Raw genomic sequence first — 21,480 nt, 5'->3', positions numbered from 1 at the left:
GTTATAAAGTCACCCAGTGCAAGACAGGAGTTCAAGTTCAAATGCACATTCTCAAATGTATGAAATGTTCAGTAACCAAAGCACTAATAAGTCAGACTTTATTTACTATTTGGCCTCTAGAATGGGTCTAGTGCATTGATTACGTTTCACATTTTCTTTATAAAATGTCCCTACATCTCCTAATTACCAGTTTTAATTCTTGCTTTCTTCTATATTTCTAGATATATTGTCATGATCATTTTTTGTCTTCCAAGTTGGCCCATGGGTATTTTCATGAACTCATTGTAACCGCTCTATGGTGGGTGGGCATTCAGGGCTTCGAATGAGTGATAGAGATTTAAAAGTGGTGCACGAGTAAGACACAAGATCATAAATAAGTAATGTTTATACAATGAATATTGAAATTTACTAAAATGTGCCCTTTCTTTTTTTAAATATATATAAATAATGAAATATTGTCTATGTGACTGACTGGGGAGGCCAATAAGGTGACCAGTAACTCCCTCTAAGTGGCACCACTGCTTTATGAACAAGAATGAAATGAAGGACTATCTATGCTAAATTCTGAGTTCATTAAATATTAAATATTGCAAAAGTGGGCTCCCAATAAAAATTCTGGGGCTTCATAGAACCTTGGGTCGGCTCTACATGTGCTGTCATGTTATTGTTACACCAGGGGTGATATCTACCTTCTGTTGCCACTAGAGGGCGCCGCAGTATCTTTCTGCATAACACACCTGACAGCATTTCTCATCTACGTCTCACAGCACATGTTTGTCCAATGTACGTCTGGCACACTGGTTGCCTAACTACGGTTCCTCCAATAACAACGCAGTTTGGTTGGAAGACACCAAAGTGATAGACTTCAAAATAAAAAAAAAAAGAAAACAGCGGCTGCAGCAGCAGGCTGAGAAGACCTGCCGAGGTTATTATATCCAGTTGGTTATGTTAAGGTAGTGGGTTTTATGTCATTTAGTGCTTCTAGCACGATGTAGACTGAACTCGGTTTGAAGCTGTATGTGTTTTCAATGACAGAAGGTTCTGCTAAGCGAAGCCTCACCACCAAACTTGGAAAGACGAGGTTAGTTGACCTGATTCACGCCCAACATGAGTGATCGTGTTTATGGTTTTATAACCTAGCTTGGCGGTCACCCAGGTAAACGAACGAGTGACGTTAGCGGACATAATTAAAATAATACAAATCATAACCGCTTGGCTAGCTCAAGTGTAAAGTTAGGTGAATTGACGCAATTGTTTTTTTTTTTTTTCTTGTTAATACCTATGTTAAATCGTCACCTGTGGACATTTTTAGACGAATACAAGTTAGTCAACTTAACTGCATATGTTGGGTTTTGTCACCGCGTCAGTTGTGTGAGATAAAGTTGTGTGTGTTTTCTGACTCGGCTTGATAAGAGCACTGGAGAGCGAGCCTCGGTTTTTCTGACCCGTCCTCAAACGCACCATCATCACCCTCAATTTTCTGCGTCCCTGAACACCACAGCTAGTTTTCCCGTTTGTTTTCGTTGACACAATGTTATTTTTTTTCTGTCGATGTAAAGTAATGGGAGTGGCTGTTGTAGTGTCTCTCTGGTTTAGCCTGTATTACCAGGATGTTTGTGATCATTCCCTAAAGGCATAAAAGTTGAATACCTATTTTTTGAAAAAGTAACTTTCATATTTTTGCACTCCTTAGACGTTTTGTACGCAGATCAGGTCTAATATTAGACCACTGATGGGAGAAAGGAGTAACTCTTCAACATGGCTCCTATTATCAGGTTAGATGTATACCCAGCAAGTTAACATGTTGTCCTCTTGGTTGCGGTCAAGCGCATCTGACAAGAAACTCTGTAATATATTTATGTCCAAGAGATTTTTATTTATTTAGACTTTACCATATTTTGTCCACAAGCAGGGAGCCAGTGCAGATTTTCAAGGACGGCTGTGACATGATCCATTTTCCTAGTGTTGGTCAGGACTCTGGCTGCTGCATTTTGGATTAGCTGCAACTGCCTGTTTAGTTATGATAGCAGGCTGTCTTGGGCTTAAACCTTATTTGAAGGTTAGATAATATGGCCAAATCTGGCATATTCAGATTTTTTTTTATTATTATTTTGCTGTAAAATTAGAAATAATTTCATGTGTTTAAATGTTTCTCACAAAGCCTTTAGGACAGTGAACATTTTTGAACAGATTTTTTGCTTTGAGTAAATTGATAATACATTTTAATTATACTCATTCTCACGCTGTTTTGGCCAACTCATAAAAATTCAGTGCTAGAGCATGGAATATACTCCAGGGCTCTAGTGAAGTATTTACCCCAATTTGAGGCTTCTTTGGCAGCCAAGGAGGAACCAACACACTGTTGGGCAAGTGGTTATAATGCTATGTCTGACTGGAATATGTATTATTCCTAGCAAATCCTCTCTTGAGTATAGGGTCAACCTATTGCTTTGCCATTTAAATATCAGTGGCTGACGCCAGGTTGCGCTTCAATCCCAGTCTAGAGCCCCCTTCCAGGGAAATCTGCCAGATAATCCTGTGTGCCTGAAGCATCAGCACAGATTATTGCTGGTCCATCTCATAGATTGATGCTCTTTTGCAGGGCTCTCCTCCAGTGAGGCCTTTTGATTGACTGCTCATCCACCTCCGTTCTGATAATAATTCATGACCTCACACCCCCGGGTCCAGATGTTTCCATGCAATGGGAGAGTGGAGGGCAACTGCTGCATCTATGGGTAATTTTCTATAAAGTGCTGCAGTATTTCAGGAATGGGACCATTTGCCTGTTCCTTTTTTAGTGATCGGCTTCAGGCGACCCACTTTTCATTCTTATTTATAGAATCAACCCAGTTCAGGCTACTCAGTTGGAGAAGGCCCAATAGATGCAATGCACTAACGCCCTCTATGATTTCTCTCTCTGTTCTCTTCTCAGAAGACCCTGAGATCTCGAGCATATCGCATGTGACCATGTCTCCCTCAAGACATAATCATGTGTCTGTGTACTCTTTGCCCTTGTCTAAAAGCTCCTGCAGTGTAATAAGTGCCTTTTGCACTGAAGATAATGTTCCTCGGTGCATTACATATCTCAATCAGGTATGAAAACGTCAAGGTTCAGTTTGTTTTGTGTTTAAGACTTTATTTAACCAGGAAGATCTCATAAAGAGAGCTTCCCTTCTTATTGTCAAACTGGCAGAACAGTTAAAATAAAAATGTCGTCATGTTAGTTAAAAAAGAAATGAAACGGTTGCAGGGTTTATTTTAAAATCGGGTAGATGGATTACAATCCATTTGTTTCTTTCACAGCTTTTTAAAACCTTGAAAATAGGATGACATGTTTCTGTTTTATTTTCAATTTGACCAGACCTTTCAAATAGTATTAGGCTTAAAAAAATAAGTACATAAAATATGTTCAAAAGGTTTGACATAAAAAAGCAGTGTCCATCCTAAAGATTCATATTTAGGTTTAAGTGCAATAGTTGTTTAGGGAGTATGAATTCATGACAAAATGTAATATAATGTTAAGCCGGTTCTAGCAGATATATATTTAATAGAGAAATCATAAATATCAGCAAAATAAAGAAAACCGTTAGGATCTAATCTTTTAGATTTAAAGTTTTAACAAACGATCAAAGATTTGAATGAGTTTGCAAACCCAAACTCTGATTTAGTTCTAGTCCTGGGAACCCTGAGTAACGAGTCTCTGATAACCTGAGACGCCTGGACCATTTGTACCTGTCAACTCCGCCATGTATTAAGATCCCAGATCTTTAACAGCCAGCACCATTATTTAAGGACTGGTGTAACATGATCCATTTTTCCAGCATTTTGGATTAGCTGCAGCTCCTTGATGATTAAAGACTGTAGCAGACCGATTAAGGTACAGACTTTATTTGATTTAGGAGTAGATGGTTTAAAAGGATAGTCTTTTAAATTGAAGGTGAAGAACTACAGAACCAAATATTCTTGCTAAATCAATAAAAAAGAAGCTGCACAGTGCTGATTGTCTAATGAAAACGACATTGGTGGTTTAACCGTAGTATGAACTGTTTTAAACCGACATTTTGTAATAGATTTTAAATCTCAAAATTATTTTCTTATGGAGATACATTTTGTTTAGGCTTTTCAACAAGATTTTTGATCTGTGAACACTTGGTTCTTTGCTGAATTATAAAACAAACTGGAGATTATTTGACGACGCATTCAAAGACAAATGATTTGAATCTTTTTTTTTTTTTTTTTTTAACAGGAGCTTTCCTCGCTCGGCCTCTCTATGTGTGTTGAGGCCGGCTCACCAGAGGGAGCTAGCCTGAATGCGGTGCCAGCTATAAATGCCATGTATGAACTGCTCCAAATTCATAGACAAAATATGTGCACGTTAGAGGAGATGGAGGAAGAACAGTTGAAGAAGCTGAGCACCTTGGAACATATGCAGACCAGCAATTCCAGACTAAAGGCCAGTATCTCAGGGGATCTTGTGGCATTATGGAGCCTCTGAAATTTGACTTTTTACAAGTTCATACACAGATTTGAGTTGACTTCAGCCAACCTTTATACTGCTATATATATATATATATATATTTATATTTATTTATTGATTTATTTTTTTCATTTGAGTACACTGCCTCCAACCACTGATCTGTTTATTAGGAACAGTCTCTTACATTAAAACAAACACAAATATAGATTTTCTTCTTTTTTAATGGCTTTCTGAGACACTTGGAAGCTTCTCTGGCATCGCCGAGTCCAAGTAATGAGCTGATGGAGTAAGAGAAGCAGAGCCAAAACCAAAAGGCTCAACAGGATTTATCAAGCCTGGTCCACTCAGTGGAGATTTGGTTTTTGCGTGTTTTATTCATTGTAATTTTTTGTTCACCTTCGACTCTTTAAATTTCAAGCAAGGTTTTTTCTTTTGTTTTTGCCTTCATGCACATGATGTCGAATCCCTAAAAGACAAAGCGCCAAACATCAATCCCCTATGCCAGATGAAATCTGTCTGAAATCAGAAAAGGTCCAGAGCGTCAGTCCGGTTCATTCAGGGGTTGACGCAAGACCCCTGGGCAAGAGTAACGTGTGTTAACAGTTTGGCCTGGTGTGATAAAGGATTTATCGACTTTTTAATAAAGTCTTATGAGCAATTTACCTATTTTTTTTATGTGTAGTTGGAGTGATTGCTTAAACTTTAATTGGCACAAACCAGTTTTAGGGTGGAGGCTTTTAGTTTGGGAAAGGGTTCTTGTAATTTTACCGTTATTTTGTTTCTGATTTTTCTTCAGGACCAGTTGGAACTGTTAATGAGGGAGAAGTCAGGTCTGCATGAGACGGAGAGACAGCTTCAGCTCAAAATAAAGACTCTACAGAGCTGCCTAAAGACTGAAAAGGAGGAGGTAGAGCTTTCCTGTATACTGTCAGAAACATTATGACTATCTTTTTTTTGTCAAAGCCTGATGAGCTCTTCGGCTTAAATCTTGACAGATCCAGAAGCTCCAAAGCATCATTGCTAGTCGAGCCTCTCAATATAGTCATGATGCCAAGAGAAAAGAGAGGGAAGCTTCAAAGCTGAAGGAACGCCTCAGTCAGCTACTGGTTGACAGAAAAGAAAAGAAACTTGGTAAATCTGCTAACCTTTAATAAACCGTTCTTAAATAATAACTTTTTTAAATCCAGAAACATTTAAAGTGTTCCCTCTTTTTTAATAGCTATTGATGTTCTGAATTGCTTGGGACGATCAGATGGAAAAAGGAGTCTGTGGAGAACAGCAAAATTGACCGCCAGGTATTATGGAAGCCAACTCGCTAATAACGGTTTTATTTGTAGGGCGCGTACAATCTAATTGAATGCCCAAATGTCTTTCTGAAGCCATGAGAGTGAGATGTATAAAACTTTGATCGGTGACTACGAGGCAAGTCGGAAGGCTTTGCTTCTGGAGAACGCCGAGCTTAAAAAAGTCCTCCAGCAGATGAAGAAGGAGATGATGCACATTCTGACGCCACGGCAGAAATCTACCAGTGGGGCCTTTGCTGATGACAGCCAGCAGCAGGTTTGTAAAGCAGACAGACAGACAAAATAAATGAGCTTGAATTAAAGATTGCAGATTGATTATAAGATAAAGTTTGGTTGTGATTGACAGAACTAATGCAACCAGATTTTGGATGCTTTGCCTTTTGTTTCTCACTGACATTTTAAGAGCCCATTCCTCCTGATTGAACTGTTTGTAACAGTTATTTTTTTGGGAAGAGCACAAGTCTTTGGTTTCAGCGTGACACCCCAGCATAATGCTGCCACCCCCGTACGTGACGTTTGGAATGGCGTTCTCACGCTCGAAGCTACCCCCTTTTCCTCCAAATAGTAAATATAGCTAAAAACTATAGTTTTAGTTTCATCAGACCACAGGACATGTCTCTTTAGTTGAGGTATTTCTCCCTGAATGTATTTGCAAACTATAACCAGTTTTTTATTTTTTTATGTTTCTTTTGGAGTAATGGCATCTCAGCCCATGTTTGTGCAGAACTTGTTTAACGTACGATAATGACCAGCTTCAGCCAGAATCTTCGTAAAGACTTTTGCTTTTCTTCTGGGGTTGATACTTACATTATACACACATTTCCACCCCATGGGGAGGGGGTCCCTTTTTATACAGTGTGTGTAAGCATCTGGTCTTAAACTGTTATTTCTCGATAGTTAAATCTCAACACGTTTGGCTTGTTTTATCTGGTAAACAGATTATATTGTTTTTGCTGTTTTGTTCAAGGTTGATTCGGATGAAGCGAAAGCAGGAGACACAAGCAGGGAAGCTTTGGACCAGTCTTGTGAACTTGCCAGGGAGCAGCTCCTCAACAGCATCCGCCAGCAGTGGAGGAAACTAAGGAACCATGTGGAAAAATTAGACCAAGGTACAAGTGTTGCTACATCATGTGCTCTTAAGATGTTCCCTAATCTGTTTTGATCTTAAAAGTACTGACTCCTGCAGTATTCTTAGACCAGCTGCATTTTTTTTTTTTTGTGGTTAAAATCTTTGTTCTCTTTGCATTTGATGCAGACATTTCCTCAAAACTTTTTTCACATTTTTAAGTTACAACAGCAAACTACAATGTGTTTTTATTTGGATTTTTTTGACCCACCAACACATCATCATTTTTAAGGGGAAGAAAAATATAGATGGTTGTCAAAGTTTTTGTACAAATGCAAATTGAAAACGGTGGTGTGTATTTGTCTCCATCCTCTGTAGAATCGAGACTTTTTCTGTCGTTTCATTACTGCTCTTTTGGGATATCTCTTTACTAGCTTTGCTTATTTAGTGACTGATTTGGTTTTTTTCCAGTGCCTGTGACATCAAATTTTTATGATGAATCCAATTACATTTCTAGAAAAGAAACATTAATGAAATATTTCAAAAAGTAAATTCATACTGCAGAAATGAGTTTCATGAGATATATGGTCAGAAATGTCACTAAAAAGGCACTTTTTTTCCAGACTACTCCTTTGTGCTGTTTTATGACGTCAGAGGGTAACCCCGGCACATAAACTGACAACACAGGCAGCAGCAAAGAACCTGATATTTCTTTAGATATATTTCAGTTCCCATCGCAGAGAGAATCAGGAGAGTCAGAAGAAAACAGTCAGCTTTCATCAGATGGCAAAGCACAATCTAATTCAACCAGAGTCTATTTTTGCTGGATGCCAGAGGGCTGGAGTCGATATGCATGACTCATACCGCACCAATAGGAAACAGAACGAGCACAACATCTGGATTTTCAAAATGATTTACTAAAGACAGACTTTATTTCGCTATATTAATTAATACATGCATATATACAAGTGTATATATTAACAGTTGTTAACATGAGATCAGTTACTGGGTTAACTATGGTAAACAGCAACTAAGCAACAAATATAGTATATACTATATCATATATAGTACTCGGCCATTGTAGAAAAAAATACATGAAAATATCTGGATGCATAAAACAAAAAATGAAGCAGTTTAACTTCCACAGAATGAGTTGTTTTGGACTTACTACTGCATTTATCACTGGCTTTTATTGTGCAACCTGCGTATGGTTCTTGGAGCTCCTCCGGGCTTCGCAGCGGACCAGTGCGGATGCAAATCAGAAGGGCAGAGAAGCTTGTGACCCGATCTGAGCAGATGCAGTGTAAATCCAGGGTTACAGTATATACGGTTCTGAGTGAAGCGGCAACAGTAGCAGCTGACATAAGGGATGATTCAAGATCTGTAGACACGACCTGGTGTCATTTATTTAAAGTTTTTATATTAAAATCTTTAGAGAAACATTTATTTAAATATATTGTATGCAGGTGTAATTTCTTATTTTGATAATAATTTGGGATTATGATTATTATTATTAATAATAATTAATCATAATCATAATGATGGTCATAATCATGATCATAATAATAAAAAGTAATAAACAAATTGGATTATTAACAATAAAATAATTAACAATATATTGAGCCTTGATCTGTTTAGCAACAGCAGCAACAACCTTTTCTTGGTGATCTTTTCCCATCAGATGCTCTGAACAGCTTGGCTATAGCCTCTGCTTTCAACATTCTCCATCTGTCAGATATCTCGACCTCTGACATCATTTCTCTTGTTCAGAGGTTCCTTGTTTGAAGCAGTTTGCCAAAGCGTCCTCCGATCACGACTAGCTGTGCTTGGTGGGACCAGTCCATCTGTCTCTCCTCAGTTTTCCAGCTCTGATCCTCTTCACTTGAGGAAAATAGTGCAGACTAACGGCCGCTGTCGTAGTATTGCAGCCATATTTCACCATATTAACGCTGTTTTTAATGCAACCTGGCTTCTACCTGAAGCGTTTATCAATGACTTTCACACAATGAATGACCGGAGACTTCCCCTCTCATGTCATTTCTGGGCGACTTTGGACTTGCAAAATTTAACAACGAAATATGCTAATTTTGTGTCACAATTGTCTTTTATCACCTCTTTAATCCTAATATCAAGTTTTGTCAAATATTCTCATATTTAGCTCTGGACCTTAACTGGACCATTCTGACATCCTAACCCATTATAAATGCCGTATGCTGGTTTTCTGTTTGGTCAGCCTCTCAGGTGCACAATCAGATGGAGTCCAACAAGGAGACAATACCTTTGGAAACTCATGAGGATGAGATGGAGAGGATGAGGCAGGAAGTCCGGCAGTGCAGAGAGTTCATTCATGCACAACAGCAACTTCTCCGGGTCAGTATCGGCTAGTTTGTGAAATGAAAGATCAGCAAGTCTGTTAAAGGAAATGGTTCATTTTTAATTTGTTTTTTAATTAGCAACAACTAAACACATCATTTGATGATGAGACAGCAGCTCTCCTTAACGACTGCTACACACTGGAGGAGAAGGAGCGCCTCAAAGAGGAATGGAAGCTCTTTGAGGAGCAGAAGAGAAACTTCGAGAAGGAAAGAAATAACTTCACTGAGGCTGCTATTCGATTAGGGCGAGAAGTGTGTGCTAATGTACCTCATTTTAACTGCTGTAATGACTGTTTTTATTAATTAGATGTTGTATTCCACAGAAAATGGCATTTGAGGAAGACCGAGCAGCCTGGCTCAAGAATCAGTTTTTGAACATTACGCCCTTTACAGATCGCAGGAGATGTTCCTCATCAGATGGTCAAAGTGCCTTATCAATCAGTAAGTCCTTGTAATAAACATGCTGCGTGAAAGAAAATTGTCATGGATATAGTCATTTAAAAATGTTTAAAAACCTGGGTTTTACAAATTGTCTGCTCTATACAGGTCATAACCACAGAGACGAATAAAAACGTCATAAAATGATGTCCTTAAATATTCAGCAGAATAGCAGAAATAATTTGAAGAACTTGGTTAACTCCTTGCTTTAATAACCATTTCTAGCCTACATAACCTCTGTATCACTATATTATTCACTTGATATGGAGGAAGTTTTGAGTCAGATGTCTTCATTTTTGCACGTGTCGTTTAATTGTGGCTTACCAGCAGTTGTTTATGCGCAACTCTCACTAAACTTGAATTGCACTGGCTCTGTCTTAGAAACCTAATGTCCTTAAATGGAATGGTGAAAAATGCCAGATCCAAATATTTTCCAAAACACAAGAAGGGGCCGGCTCATCTTCAGGTTTTCCAAACCTGCTGCGAAACTGACTCGCTCGAACATGGGAACTCATATAAACCCCGTTATAAAGGCGCAACACTAGCTTCCAATTACATATGAGGTTGGGACGTTGTGTAAAACGTAAATAAAAACAGAATAAATCTTTTGCAAATCCTGTTCAATCTATAAAGAATTAAATACACTACACAGACAAGATAATTTAAACGTTTTTGTTTTTGGGTTTTTTTTTACGACTATTTGCTCATTTTGAATTTGATTCTTGCAACAGGTTCCAACCAAGCTGGGACAGGAGCATGTTTACCACCTTTCCTTTTAACAACACTCAGTGGGTGTTTGAGAGCTGAGGAAACTAATTGTTAAAGTTTTTTTTGTAGGTGGAAATCTTTCCGATTCTTACTGGATGTTCAACTTTAGTTGCTTAACAGTCCAGGGTCTGTTATATTTTGAGCTTCATAAAGCGCCACACATTTTCACCGGAAGACGGGTCTGGACTGCAGGCAGGCCAGTCTAGTTCCTGCACTTGTTTTAGGATGAAGCCAGGTTGTTGTAACATGTGCAGAATGTTTCTTGGCATTGTCTTGTTGAAATAAGCAGGGATGTCCCTGAAAAAGATGTTGCTTGGATGGCAGCATATGTTGCTCCAAAACCTGTATGTACCTTTCAGCACTAATGGTACCTTCACAGAGGCAAGTTACCCACGCCATGGCCACAAACACATCCCCATACCATCACAGATATGCTTACGTGCAGAGATTTCTCTGGACTTTCTGAATCTTTTGATGATATCATGGACTGTAGATGATGAAATCCCTAAATTCCTTGAAATGGTACGTTGAGAAACTTTGTTCCTTAACTGTTGGACTATTTATTCACGCAGTTGAACCTCACCCCATCCTTGTTTGTGAATGACTAAGCTTTTTGGGGTTGCTCCTTTTTTTATAACCCAATCATGACACTCACCTGTTTCCAATTAATCTGTTCACCTGATTAATGTTTCAAACAGGTGTTTTTTGAGCCTTCCTCAGTTTTCATGTTGCAAGCTTCAAATTCAAAATGAGTGAATAATTGCAAAAAATACAGTGTTTCAGTTTGAACATGAAATATCTTTGTAGTGTATTCAGTTGCATTTTGGTTGAACAGGATTTGAAAATCATTATATAATGTTTTTATTTACGTTTTACACAACGTCCCATTGGGGTGGTAGTTTTCATTATAAAATTTCAGTCGTAACCTTCAGAGCTTTACAAAGACAGGATCCTTCCTATATTGCTGATTTTATCCAATGATGTAACTCTTCCAGAGGTCTGAAGTCATTGAATCAAAACCTTTTTAGTGGTCTCCAACATCTGCTTCAGAGCTTCAGGGGGCTGATCTTTCCAAGCTTTTACACTCTATGGATTGGATTGCCTGTCTTCCAACAGAGTTTGTACTCTGAATACTTTTAAAAAGCAGCTTAAGTTTTTACTCCAAGAAGCTACGAGATGCATTTGACAGTTTTATTTTTTTTTGGTTTGTCTTTTCTGATGTGTATTTTGTTTGGTTATCCTTTTTCTGTGAAAATGTGCTATATAAAAGAAAAAGTTTACTTACTTTAGCCACATATTAATCATGTGAGGTTTGAACTTGTGCAGAAGCAGTGAGTAGCTAAGTATGTTTTTGCTGTTTGAACAGGTTGAGTACCAGCTATGTACTGCTAATTAAATTCAATTATTTAAGGGATTTTTAGCAAGTCTGAGCATGTCTATGAAAGCAAAGATTTTACTTGGAATCTGGTCTTTGGGTGTTTTTATTTAAAAAAAAAAATCCTTAAGGAAAGGTTTCAAGAGGGATCTTGAAGGAGGTGTTATGTCCATTAATCTGGGAAGAATTTCATTACAAGTTCATATTTTGTACGGGGAAAACATTTACTCTAGATTTTAGTCTCTTCAGGTTGATGCAGCTACACCTAGATCGTCCATTGCAAATTAAATTTCCAATGGTTTGAGAGATTACACTCAATGTGGAGCCTAAAGGTAAACATGATAGAAAACATGAATCTACTGTATATATATTTTTTTTCGTTTATTCAACTCACCCAACGTTTGTGAGCCTCAGAAACATTTCGCCTTGAGTAAAGTTGAATGATGTATTGAAACAGCCATTGCAATATTGGTGTCTGCAATATCGCAATAGCAAAGAACTGTAGATGCAATCATTTCAAGTGCAATGCCTTACCGCTCTGCATGTTGATGATACATTGAGTAATTTAAATGGACTCAAACTGCCCTTAATGCACAAACCTGATGTATATTTTAAGTAGCTGAGATGCTAAAGCTCATGGAGATTGGTGAGACATTGTGCTCAAGGGTGAAAAGAGTTAATCATGATTGATTTTGTTATCCAAATGTTCTGAAACCGTATCCCAATTACATACTGTCCCATTCTAACCTTAAATCTGTCATTACTGGTTTTTAATCATATGATGTCTGGCATGGCAGGAAGCGAACCAGAGATCAGGATGTCTTCTGCGAAAGCCAAGCGATCAAAGTCACCAACCTACACTACATTCTCGACTCCTAAACCTTCACGAAGTTCTACTGTGCCATCCACAACTGAACTTTACCGGACACTTCGTATCCTATCAGACAGCAGGTAGAATGATTATTTTGCTATTTAACTTGTACTTTTTTTTATTACAGAAAAGCTCTTACTGAATCATAAATTATTCATTAATCTCACTTGTCTTTTTCCAATTTCAGTGTCTCCAAACATTCAAATCAAGCATGCTGGCGAGAGTCGAGCACAATAGAAAATAGATGCCCTCGGATAAAGCCCAATATCCAAGCTCACACTGGTGAAATAAGTATTTTCACATTTGGTGAAGATCACAGTGTCACTTAAAAAAATCACTGGTGCCATTTATTTTAAATAAATATTTTAAAGTTTTTTTTTTTGTTTTGTTTCTTTTTTTTTTTTCAATGATGGACTTTAGCATTGGATTATTGCCCTGTCAGCAGTGAGTGAACACTCATTTTTTTTTTTATAGTTGCATGGATCATTCACCAAAACTGATCAAGTAAGCACTTTATAGAGTTCTCAGTTCAACGTTATTTCTTTACAAACTGATCAGCAATGACAATTTAAAGTGTAAGCTTTATCAACTAAGTAGTGAGTTAAATTATAGCATTTTTAAATGTAGATTATGTATGTAAAGGATTGTGGTTTGTTGATAATGGGTTTTAATAAAAGGGGGCCGTGAAAGTATAATACAATTTGTTTGATGCCACAATAAAGATGTTCTTTTCCAAATAAATGTTTAATTTTCTCTGTGCTTTGGCGCCCTCTGGCGTCTTAAAGTAGCAGCAGCAGTAGAACAACCGGAATCCGGATGTTCTCATCTTTGCTTTTGCCACCGCATTGTCGCCCCAAGAATCGCTAACGCTCTTTTTTTCTTTCCTTAAAAAAAAAAGGACAAAATCGTATTTAAAAAAAAAAAAACCAAGAATGTCCAGTTCTTCTAGCTTGGTTACCATGAAAAAGGCGGTGCAGCAGCTCCGTTTCGAGGCGAGCATAAACAGAGTGAAGGTGAGCAGGAGTTTCAGTTTTTATGGGGAAAACGGTTATCTTGCTAACAGCACTATCTGGAGCTGGAAGCTATCCGCTTCGTGTAGGCCGTGATCAACAGGCCATGGGAGGTAGTTTTGGTTTAAAGAGTTTAAATTTAAGAACATTTCTCTTTGTTTTGATAACCTAAAAAAGCACAAAGGATGATGAATTATCAGGCTAGCTGTGGGTAGCATCAGCAGTTCGCTAATTTGTACTGGGGAAAATTGAACGCCTATAATTACCTAATTAAAAAACGAGTTTTTACCATAAATATAACCTGTAATATATGTATGAAGGCCCAAACGTGCTACAATTCAATAAATAAGTTCATACAAATTGTCCCAATAATTAAAATTGGAAGAAAATGTATAGAGTTCAAGTAAGGGTTTTTTTGTTGTTTTTTTTTTTATACAAAAAGATCAATTATTTCGCTATTTAATTATTTTTATGGCATTGTGCAGCAACATCCCTTCGATTAATTTATCCTTCAAAGTCAGTGGGGCTATCGCTGCTCTGGTTTATATAACTGGTCCCAAACTGATTGTCAGAGCAGGTTAACCAAACATTAGTCTATTTGACATTACATGGTGACAGACGAACCATTAAAAAAATTAGAAATAAATGTCTAACATGTCTTCAAATCGCTATTCTCTGCAAGTACTTGAAGAAATTTGGATATTATGAGTTACAACGTATGGGAGTAATAAAGCTTTTTTTTAATTGATCAAAATGTAATTAACACATTAAAAGTTATAGTCACATTAAGGGTATTTTCCACATTTACATTTTAATCATATTGTGGAATGTCTGGAATTAATTTATTTTTCTGTTATTCAACTGAAAATTTGAACTCATTATATATGCAGTTCCCATGCAATCATGGGAAAGATTGTTGACTCAACTGTTTTCAAGTAGACAATCACTGACTACCTCCATGAGGAGGGTAAACCACAAAATGTCATTGCTAAAGAAGCTTTCTCTTCAGAATGTTGTATGCAAGCATTACGGAAGGTTTGGTGGAAGGAAAAAGTGTGGTAGAAATAGATGCACAAGCATCTTACCTGAGCTAAAGAGAAAAAGGACTCAGTCGTTAATCTTTTCAGAGGAAAGTACATTTTGCGTTTCATTTGAAAATCAAGGCCCAAAGTCTGGAGGAATAGCGGAAAGAACTTCATGCTTATGTCTTCTGACAAACAGAGCCTAACACCTGGCCCCACTGCCAAAAATACCACTATCTGTTTTAATGACCACAGTATTAATGTGGTTGATTGACCAGCAAACTCACACACTGACCCCCTCCATACAGCGCTGAGTTGATGCTGTAATCAATGCAAAATGAGCCAGACATACTTTTCAGTGGACTAGTACAACTAAAAATTACAGTGTTTTGGTCTTGAAGATACATTTAAAATATTTTGTTGTAGAATAATTGAAATTTAACAATTATTAGTTTCTAATAGACTATACAATATAACGGTTTTTGTTATGGCAAAGTACTGTTATTACATGTTCTATTTGTTTCTGCTTATTAACAATAATCAACACTCATACCATTCGTAGTAAAGCGGACCACTTTAAGCTAGACATTGCACTGGTTATTGTCATTAGAAAATTATTTAAACAAGCTTTTCCATTTGCCAGCACCACTTCTTCTCTGTCACATTATATGTATGCCTTTGTGCTCTCCCTACTTCACAGAAATGATTAGGATGCCCTACCTCTTAAAAATGTATTGTTAAAGAGCAAGAACTGAAATCAGATTAATACTACATTATAATAGTCTAATATTTGGTAAGAGCCTAATACAGCACACTCTTCTTTTTGATATAGTCAGCAAAAACATAAAATATATGGTCTTCTATCAAATTTTGATTGAGCAGTTTAGAGTGTCAGATTTTTCTGGTTCTTCTAAGAAAATGCTCAGCATGCCTGTAATGGTGTGATCAAAACATAATAAATCCAAAGGGATGATCACCAGAGGATGATTTCTGCAAACTCAAATAGTGAGAGAGGTAAGCAGTACTTTTAATGCCTTCCTGCAACTAAAGACTGGAGCTGCTACGTGGCGAGAGATGGGCTGTTTTTTTAGCATTTCTCCATTTCCAGTTGGCCTCCGTTTAAACTGACGCAACAGGTTTTCAACTACAAGCTTAAATAACACCCTGCAGTTTTAGTGATGCGGTATTTATTTTCCTTAAATATTTTACCTGGTATATTTATTCTATTCGATCTGCCAGGTTTTGGCAGATTATGTATATTACCATGAAAAACCCGGTTGCTCTTTGTTCGCCAGGTTTCGCAGGCAGCTGTGGACCTGCAGCAGTTTTGCTTGCAGAATGCCTTGCAGGATCCTCTGCTCACTGGAGTGTCCTCCAGCACCAACCCCTTCAGGCCGCAGAAAGTCTGCTCCTTCTTGTGAAATTACACTCTTCATTGGTAAGTAGGCCATACATGTGCAACACAATCACATGTACAATTAATATAATATCTGGAAAGTAGCTTTAATACTCGCCGTGACTTTTTTTGTTGTCTTTTTTTTTCAAATGAAATCAATTTTCTCTACCGGTGGTTCTGTTTGCTTATCCTGCAGGCCTTCAATTAGACGCTACAGGAAAATGTTGACCTCAGCAATGGTCCTCATGCCAAGCCATTGTACTGCCACGGGACGTGTAAAACACATTGAAGTCGTTTCAGGAAAATAAACTATTAGTAGCATTAGAAAAAAAGAAAAGTTTTTCTCGTGGCACACTGTGATTTTTAGATAAATGTGCCTTTTTCTATCAATCTGTAGTGGCTTTGGACTTTTCTATTTAAAAATAAAAACATTCATAGCTACAAGGTTTTCTTTGTCTTTTTACATTTAAGTTATTTCAGATCAAATCATTTCGACAGGACAGCCTATGGAAGAGTCAACAAAAAGTTAAGGTGATAATTTAATGTGACGAGTGAAATATCATATATTTGTCCAGTACATAGTAACAGTCAAATATAGTGTGGATTTTTTATATAGCACCTATAACGTTATAAAGTCTTGATTTCTTTGCTGTGCAGCTGGTTTTGCAAGTATAAAGATCACTAGATACCTGTCATCTCAGCTACTCATAGCATTATGTCATGTAGTAACACGCTGGGTGCATTCAATCAATTTTGGGAGGATTTAGGGTGTATTCACACCAGGAAAGTCCATTGGTCTGGACCAAAAGTGAACTTTATTTTTTTTTTCATTTAGTGCGGTTTGTTTTCACATTGTACTTTTTGCAAGTGAACTATTACTTGTAAACAAAGCCACGCGGTTGACGATCATTGTTCCCATTGGACAGAAGTCATGGGGGCGGGACAGAGCACAGACCCGGAAATTGAGGAAAACAACTGTAGACGTGCTGCGTGCAGCGCCTCTGTTCTGCATATTTCTGCTGTTATTACAACTAATATTATTGTGAAGGTGAAGAGCAGCTCATTAAACAGATTTTGAGGTGTTCCATTTATAATGTTGGAACCCCGTCGGAGAATACGTGCTAAACGCCGACGTTCTCTACGTGCAACAAGCCAGTAGCGTTGCTAAGCAACACACAGCTTATCAGGTATGAATACCTTACAACACACACCTTTGCTACCGGCTACGGTGGCTTTTTATGTCCAAAGAAACGTACGCTTTTTGTAGTTGGTTCGGATCGGGGCCGGTTTGTATTCAAACCATAAGCGAACCGCACCAGAGTCCGTTTGGAAGCGGACCGAGACCACCTCAAAAAGTGGTCCGGACCAGGGTTCGAATGAGTGTATTCACACCTGCACAAAAGGTCCGGACCTATGGAGTTAAATTTGTCTCAATATTATTCAATCAAACAAAAAACTAATCTCAATCAAAAAATATTAAGTTGTGATCAAAACTTTTCAGAGTTTTTTCTCACAAAGAGAAAAAAGTTATTTGCAAAACATAAACTTTTATTTGCGCATGTCAAAAATCTGTGGTTACGAGTCTGGCTTTTTTGGTTTTGACGCTCTCTGTTTTTGGTTGAACTCAACGAATTTTGAGTTCTGGAAACATGAACATCCTGGGCGGGGCCTAAAGACGAACGCTGTAAGACGTTTCCCTATTGGTTAGCGCTGACTAAAGCGGCAGACTCTGATCCCCTCCACCTCTGAACTTCTGCTCGAACTGCAGGGCTTGCAGCGTCGCTTCACTGAGGAGACATCAACTCTACAGAAGAAAACTGCGGTCAAGTGAGCCGACGGTCAGAAATACGCGGTGATGTCAGCCGACACTAGCTCTCTCTTAAAGATTAGCGTCACGCACACAAGGTGCTTTACGGTAATGGAGCAGAAAGGATCCGATCCTGGCAACGGTTGAGAAAATAAGAGGAAAACAGAAAAGTAACCTACAGAACATTTATATTAATTACATTTTTACAACGTTCACATTCATGTTTTATGTAAAAGAATAAATATTTTATTGTACAGTTTTGGAGAAATATCTTGTCAAAATACCTCAAAATGCTCAACCATTATATGCATTTGTCCCACTTTCAGGAATTTATTTATCCAAAACCATGAGAGGTGACAACATAATCTCTTCAGTTTATATTAGAGGGTCATCTATATTATAACCAGAATTAGTATTTCATAATTTCACTGTAGGTTTCTGGAGAAATACACAACTACCCCAACAAAGTACCACAAACGCTTCTTTTTGGTGAGGTCAATGAGGTCCTGGGAAGTGGTCTGGACAGCTTAAAGTGCAAGAGCATCCAGATCTCCTCTGACCTCTTCTGGACCGGAAATGCCCCTCGCCTGTTGAAGAAGGTACAACAACAGCTCTTCTTCATCTCCTCAGCTGCTGACAGATATCTACAGGGCCACGGTGGAAAGCACTCTGTGTCTCAGCAGGACAGAGTGGTGTGGGAACTGCACAGGAGAGGAAGTATCACGGGTTGTGAGGACAACACACAGGATTATGGGATGCCATCTGCCCAACATGGACTCTGTTTTATACTACACTTGGGGTAGTTGTGTATTTCTCCTGAAACCTACAGTGAAATTATGAAATACTAATTCTGGTTATAATATAGATAACCCTCTAATATAATCTGAAGAGATTGTGTTGTCACCTCTCTTGGTTTTGGAGAAATAAATTCCTGAAAGTGGGACAAATGCATATAATGGTTGAGCATTTTGAGGTATTTTGACAAGATATTTCTCCAAAACTGTACAGTAAAATATAAAATATTTATTCTTTTACATAAAACATGAATGTGAAAGTTGTAAAAATGTAATTAATATAAATGTTCTGAAGGTCCAGAACTCAAAATTTGTTGAGTTCAACCAAAAACAGAGAGCGTCAAAACCAAAAAAGCGGGACTCGTAACCAAAGATTTTTGACCTGCGCAAATAAACGTTTGTTTTGCAAATAACTTTTTTCTCTTTGATCACAATTTAATATTTTTTGATTGAGATTAGTTTTTTGTTTGATTGAATAATATTGAGACAAATTTAACTCCATACGGACCAAGGGAGGAAAAGAACTCTGGTCCGTTTAAAGCGGACCAAAAGTGGCAAGTGTGAATACACCCTTAAAATGCTTTGAACAAATTAGTACCATCCATAGTCAGAAAAAAGGATTTTGAGTTTATTTACCCAAGGCAGAACCAACTGAAAGCAGACATTTGTATGACCCTGTCTAGACATTATTTGTTGCTAAAATACAGGTCCTTCTCAAAATATTAGCATATTGTGATAAAGTTCATTATTTTCCATAATGTCATGATGAAAATTTAACATTCATATATTTTAGATTCATTGCACACTAACTGAAATATTTCAGGTCTTTTATTGTCTTAATACGGATGATTTTGGCATACAGCTCATGAAAACCCAAAATTCCTATCTCACAAAATTAGCATATTTCATCCGACCAATAAAAGAAAAGTGTTTTTAATACAAAAAACGTCAACCTTCAAATAATCATGTACAGTTATGCACTCAATACTTGGTCGGGAATCCTTTTGCAGAAATGACTGCTTCAATGCGGCGTGGCATGGAGGCAATCAGCCTGTGGCACTGCTGAGGTCTTATGGAGGCCCAGGATGCTTCGATAGCGGCCTTTAGCTCATCCAGAGTGTTGGGTCTTGAGTCTCTCAACGTTCTCTTCACAATATCCCACACATTCTCTATGGGGTTCAGGTCAGGAGAGTTGGCAGGCCAATTGAGCACAGTGATACCATGGTCAGTAAACCATTTACCAGTGGTTTTGGCACTGTGAGCAGGTGCCACGTCGTGCTGAAAAATGAAATCTTCATCAAAAGTGGCTTGACCTGGGGAATGCAGCACCTGTAGCCCATTTCCTGCACACGTCTGTACACGGTGGCTCTGGATGTTTCTACTCCAGACTCAGTCCACTGCTTCCGCAGGTCCCCCAAGGTCTGGAATCGGCCCTTCTCCACAATCTTCCTCAGGGTCCGGTCACCTCTTCTTGTTGTGCAGCGTTTTCTGCCACACTTTTTCCTTCCCACAGACTTCCCACTGAGGTGCCTTGATACAGCACTCTGGGAACAGCCTATTCGTTCAGAAATTTCTTTCTGTGTCTTACCCTCTTGCTTGAGGGTGTCAATAGTGGCCTTCTGGACAGCAGTCAGGTCGGCAGTCTTACCCATGATTGGGGTTTTGAGTGATGAACCAGGCTGGGAGTTTTAAAGGCCTCAGGAATCTTTTGCAGGTGTTTAGAGTTAACTCGTTGATTCAGATGATTAGGTTCATTGCTCGTTTAGAGACCCTTTTAATGATATGCTAATTTTGTGAGATAGGAATTTTGGGTTTTCATGAGCTGTATGCCAAAATCATCCGTATTAAGACAATAAAAGACCTGAAATATTTCAGTTAGTGTGCAATGAATCTAAAATATATGAATGTTAAATTTTCATCATTACATTATGGAAAATAATGAACTTTATCACAATATGCTAATATTTTGAGAAGGACCTGTAGTAATAAACCTAACTGTGCTTAACACAAATCTGGCCTTTATAGAACAATGGAAAGAAGAAAGCCATAAGAAGTTCTGTTTGCAGTTTGCCACAAGCCTTGTGGAGAACAGATGTAGATGAAGATGCTCTGGTCAGATGAGACCAAAATTAAACCTTTTGGCCTGCATGCAAAACCCAAACAATGCAGCAAAACTAATACTGCACATCACCTATAAAGCCTATTTCATCAAGGCATCTTTTTGAAACAGTAATCCATGCCTTTGTTCCAAAATGGATTACTGTTTAGGTGCCTGTAGGTTGTGCAAAACGTTGCAGCGCCTCTTAAGTGCAACAAGAAAATCTGAGTGTATTACACCTGTTTTAACCTATTGGCTGCCTGTACATTTCAGGATCCATTTTAAAGTTATTTGCTTTTAAATCTAATGGCCCGCAACCACCCACTACCTCTCTGAGCTGCTACAGCCACATATTGTGTGTCATTTGTATATGTACAGCACTTTATGGACCTTGGTTTATTTTTAAGTGCTTTATAAATAATGGTATGGTAAATAATATTTTACAATAATTCAGAGAACGTCTTTAAATATCTAAAATACTTAAAGTATTTCTAGCCATCATGGGTTTTCGAATTTGTTATATTACAAATATATATATATATATATAAACTTTTATTTTCAAATTATTTCAGCAAAGTAAAATCTACTTGAGAAGTACGACGTAATGATGCAATGGAGACGGCGTCATGACAGAGGGTCATCTGCTCGCGAGCCCGCGAAGTTATTAAATCTCACTCTC

The 21,480-nt window shown here is 37.9% G+C and overlaps 2 protein-coding genes across 11 annotated transcripts; both read left to right on the top strand.

The window, feature by feature from the left end:
• Positions 1-816: 816 nt before the first annotated feature.
• ssx2ipa (synovial sarcoma, X breakpoint 2 interacting protein a) lies at positions 817-13,049 on the top strand. 10 transcript variants are annotated; one of them, XM_047368618.1, is made up of 16 exons: positions 828-953; positions 1,036-1,081; positions 1,694-1,775; positions 2,603-2,735; positions 2,933-3,093; positions 4,247-4,453; positions 5,274-5,384; positions 5,473-5,608; positions 5,697-5,772; positions 5,857-6,037; positions 6,749-6,890; positions 9,081-9,217; positions 9,301-9,474; positions 9,546-9,663; positions 12,601-12,754; positions 12,862-13,049. In XM_047368618.1, the coding sequence occupies exons 4-16, from the start codon at positions 2,702-2,704 to the stop codon at positions 13,001-13,003; spliced, it is 1,773 nt and encodes a 590-aa protein (XP_047224574.1). In that variant the 5' UTR covers positions 828-953; positions 1,036-1,081; positions 1,694-1,775; positions 2,603-2,701; the 3' UTR covers positions 13,004-13,049. The 10 variants fall into 10 exon arrangements, with proteins under 10 accessions (XP_047224573.1, XP_047224578.1, XP_047224569.1 ...); XM_047368620.1 differs by lacking the exon at positions 1,694-1,775 and having other exon boundaries at positions 826-953; positions 2,683-2,735; XM_047368615.1 differs by lacking the exon at positions 1,694-1,775.
• Positions 13,050-13,483: 434 nt separating this feature from the next.
• Positions 13,484-16,543, top strand: LOC124870113 (guanine nucleotide-binding protein G(I)/G(S)/G(O) subunit gamma-5-like). The gene is made up of 3 exons (XM_047368623.1): positions 13,484-13,687; positions 16,002-16,144; positions 16,299-16,543. The coding sequence occupies exons 1-2, from the start codon at positions 13,607-13,609 to the stop codon at positions 16,125-16,127; spliced, it is 207 nt and encodes a 68-aa protein (XP_047224579.1). The 5' UTR covers positions 13,484-13,606; the 3' UTR covers positions 16,128-16,144; positions 16,299-16,543.
• Positions 16,544-21,480: the final 4,937 nt, after the last annotated feature.

This window comes from Girardinichthys multiradiatus, chromosome 6 (genome assembly GCF_021462225.1).
Source record: "Girardinichthys multiradiatus isolate DD_20200921_A chromosome 6, DD_fGirMul_XY1, whole genome shotgun sequence".
Classification (NCBI taxonomy): domain Eukaryota; kingdom Metazoa; phylum Chordata; class Actinopteri; order Cyprinodontiformes; family Goodeidae; genus Girardinichthys; species Girardinichthys multiradiatus.
The sequence above is the reverse complement of the archived record's forward strand: the minus strand, read 5'-3'. Positions and strand labels throughout refer to the sequence as shown.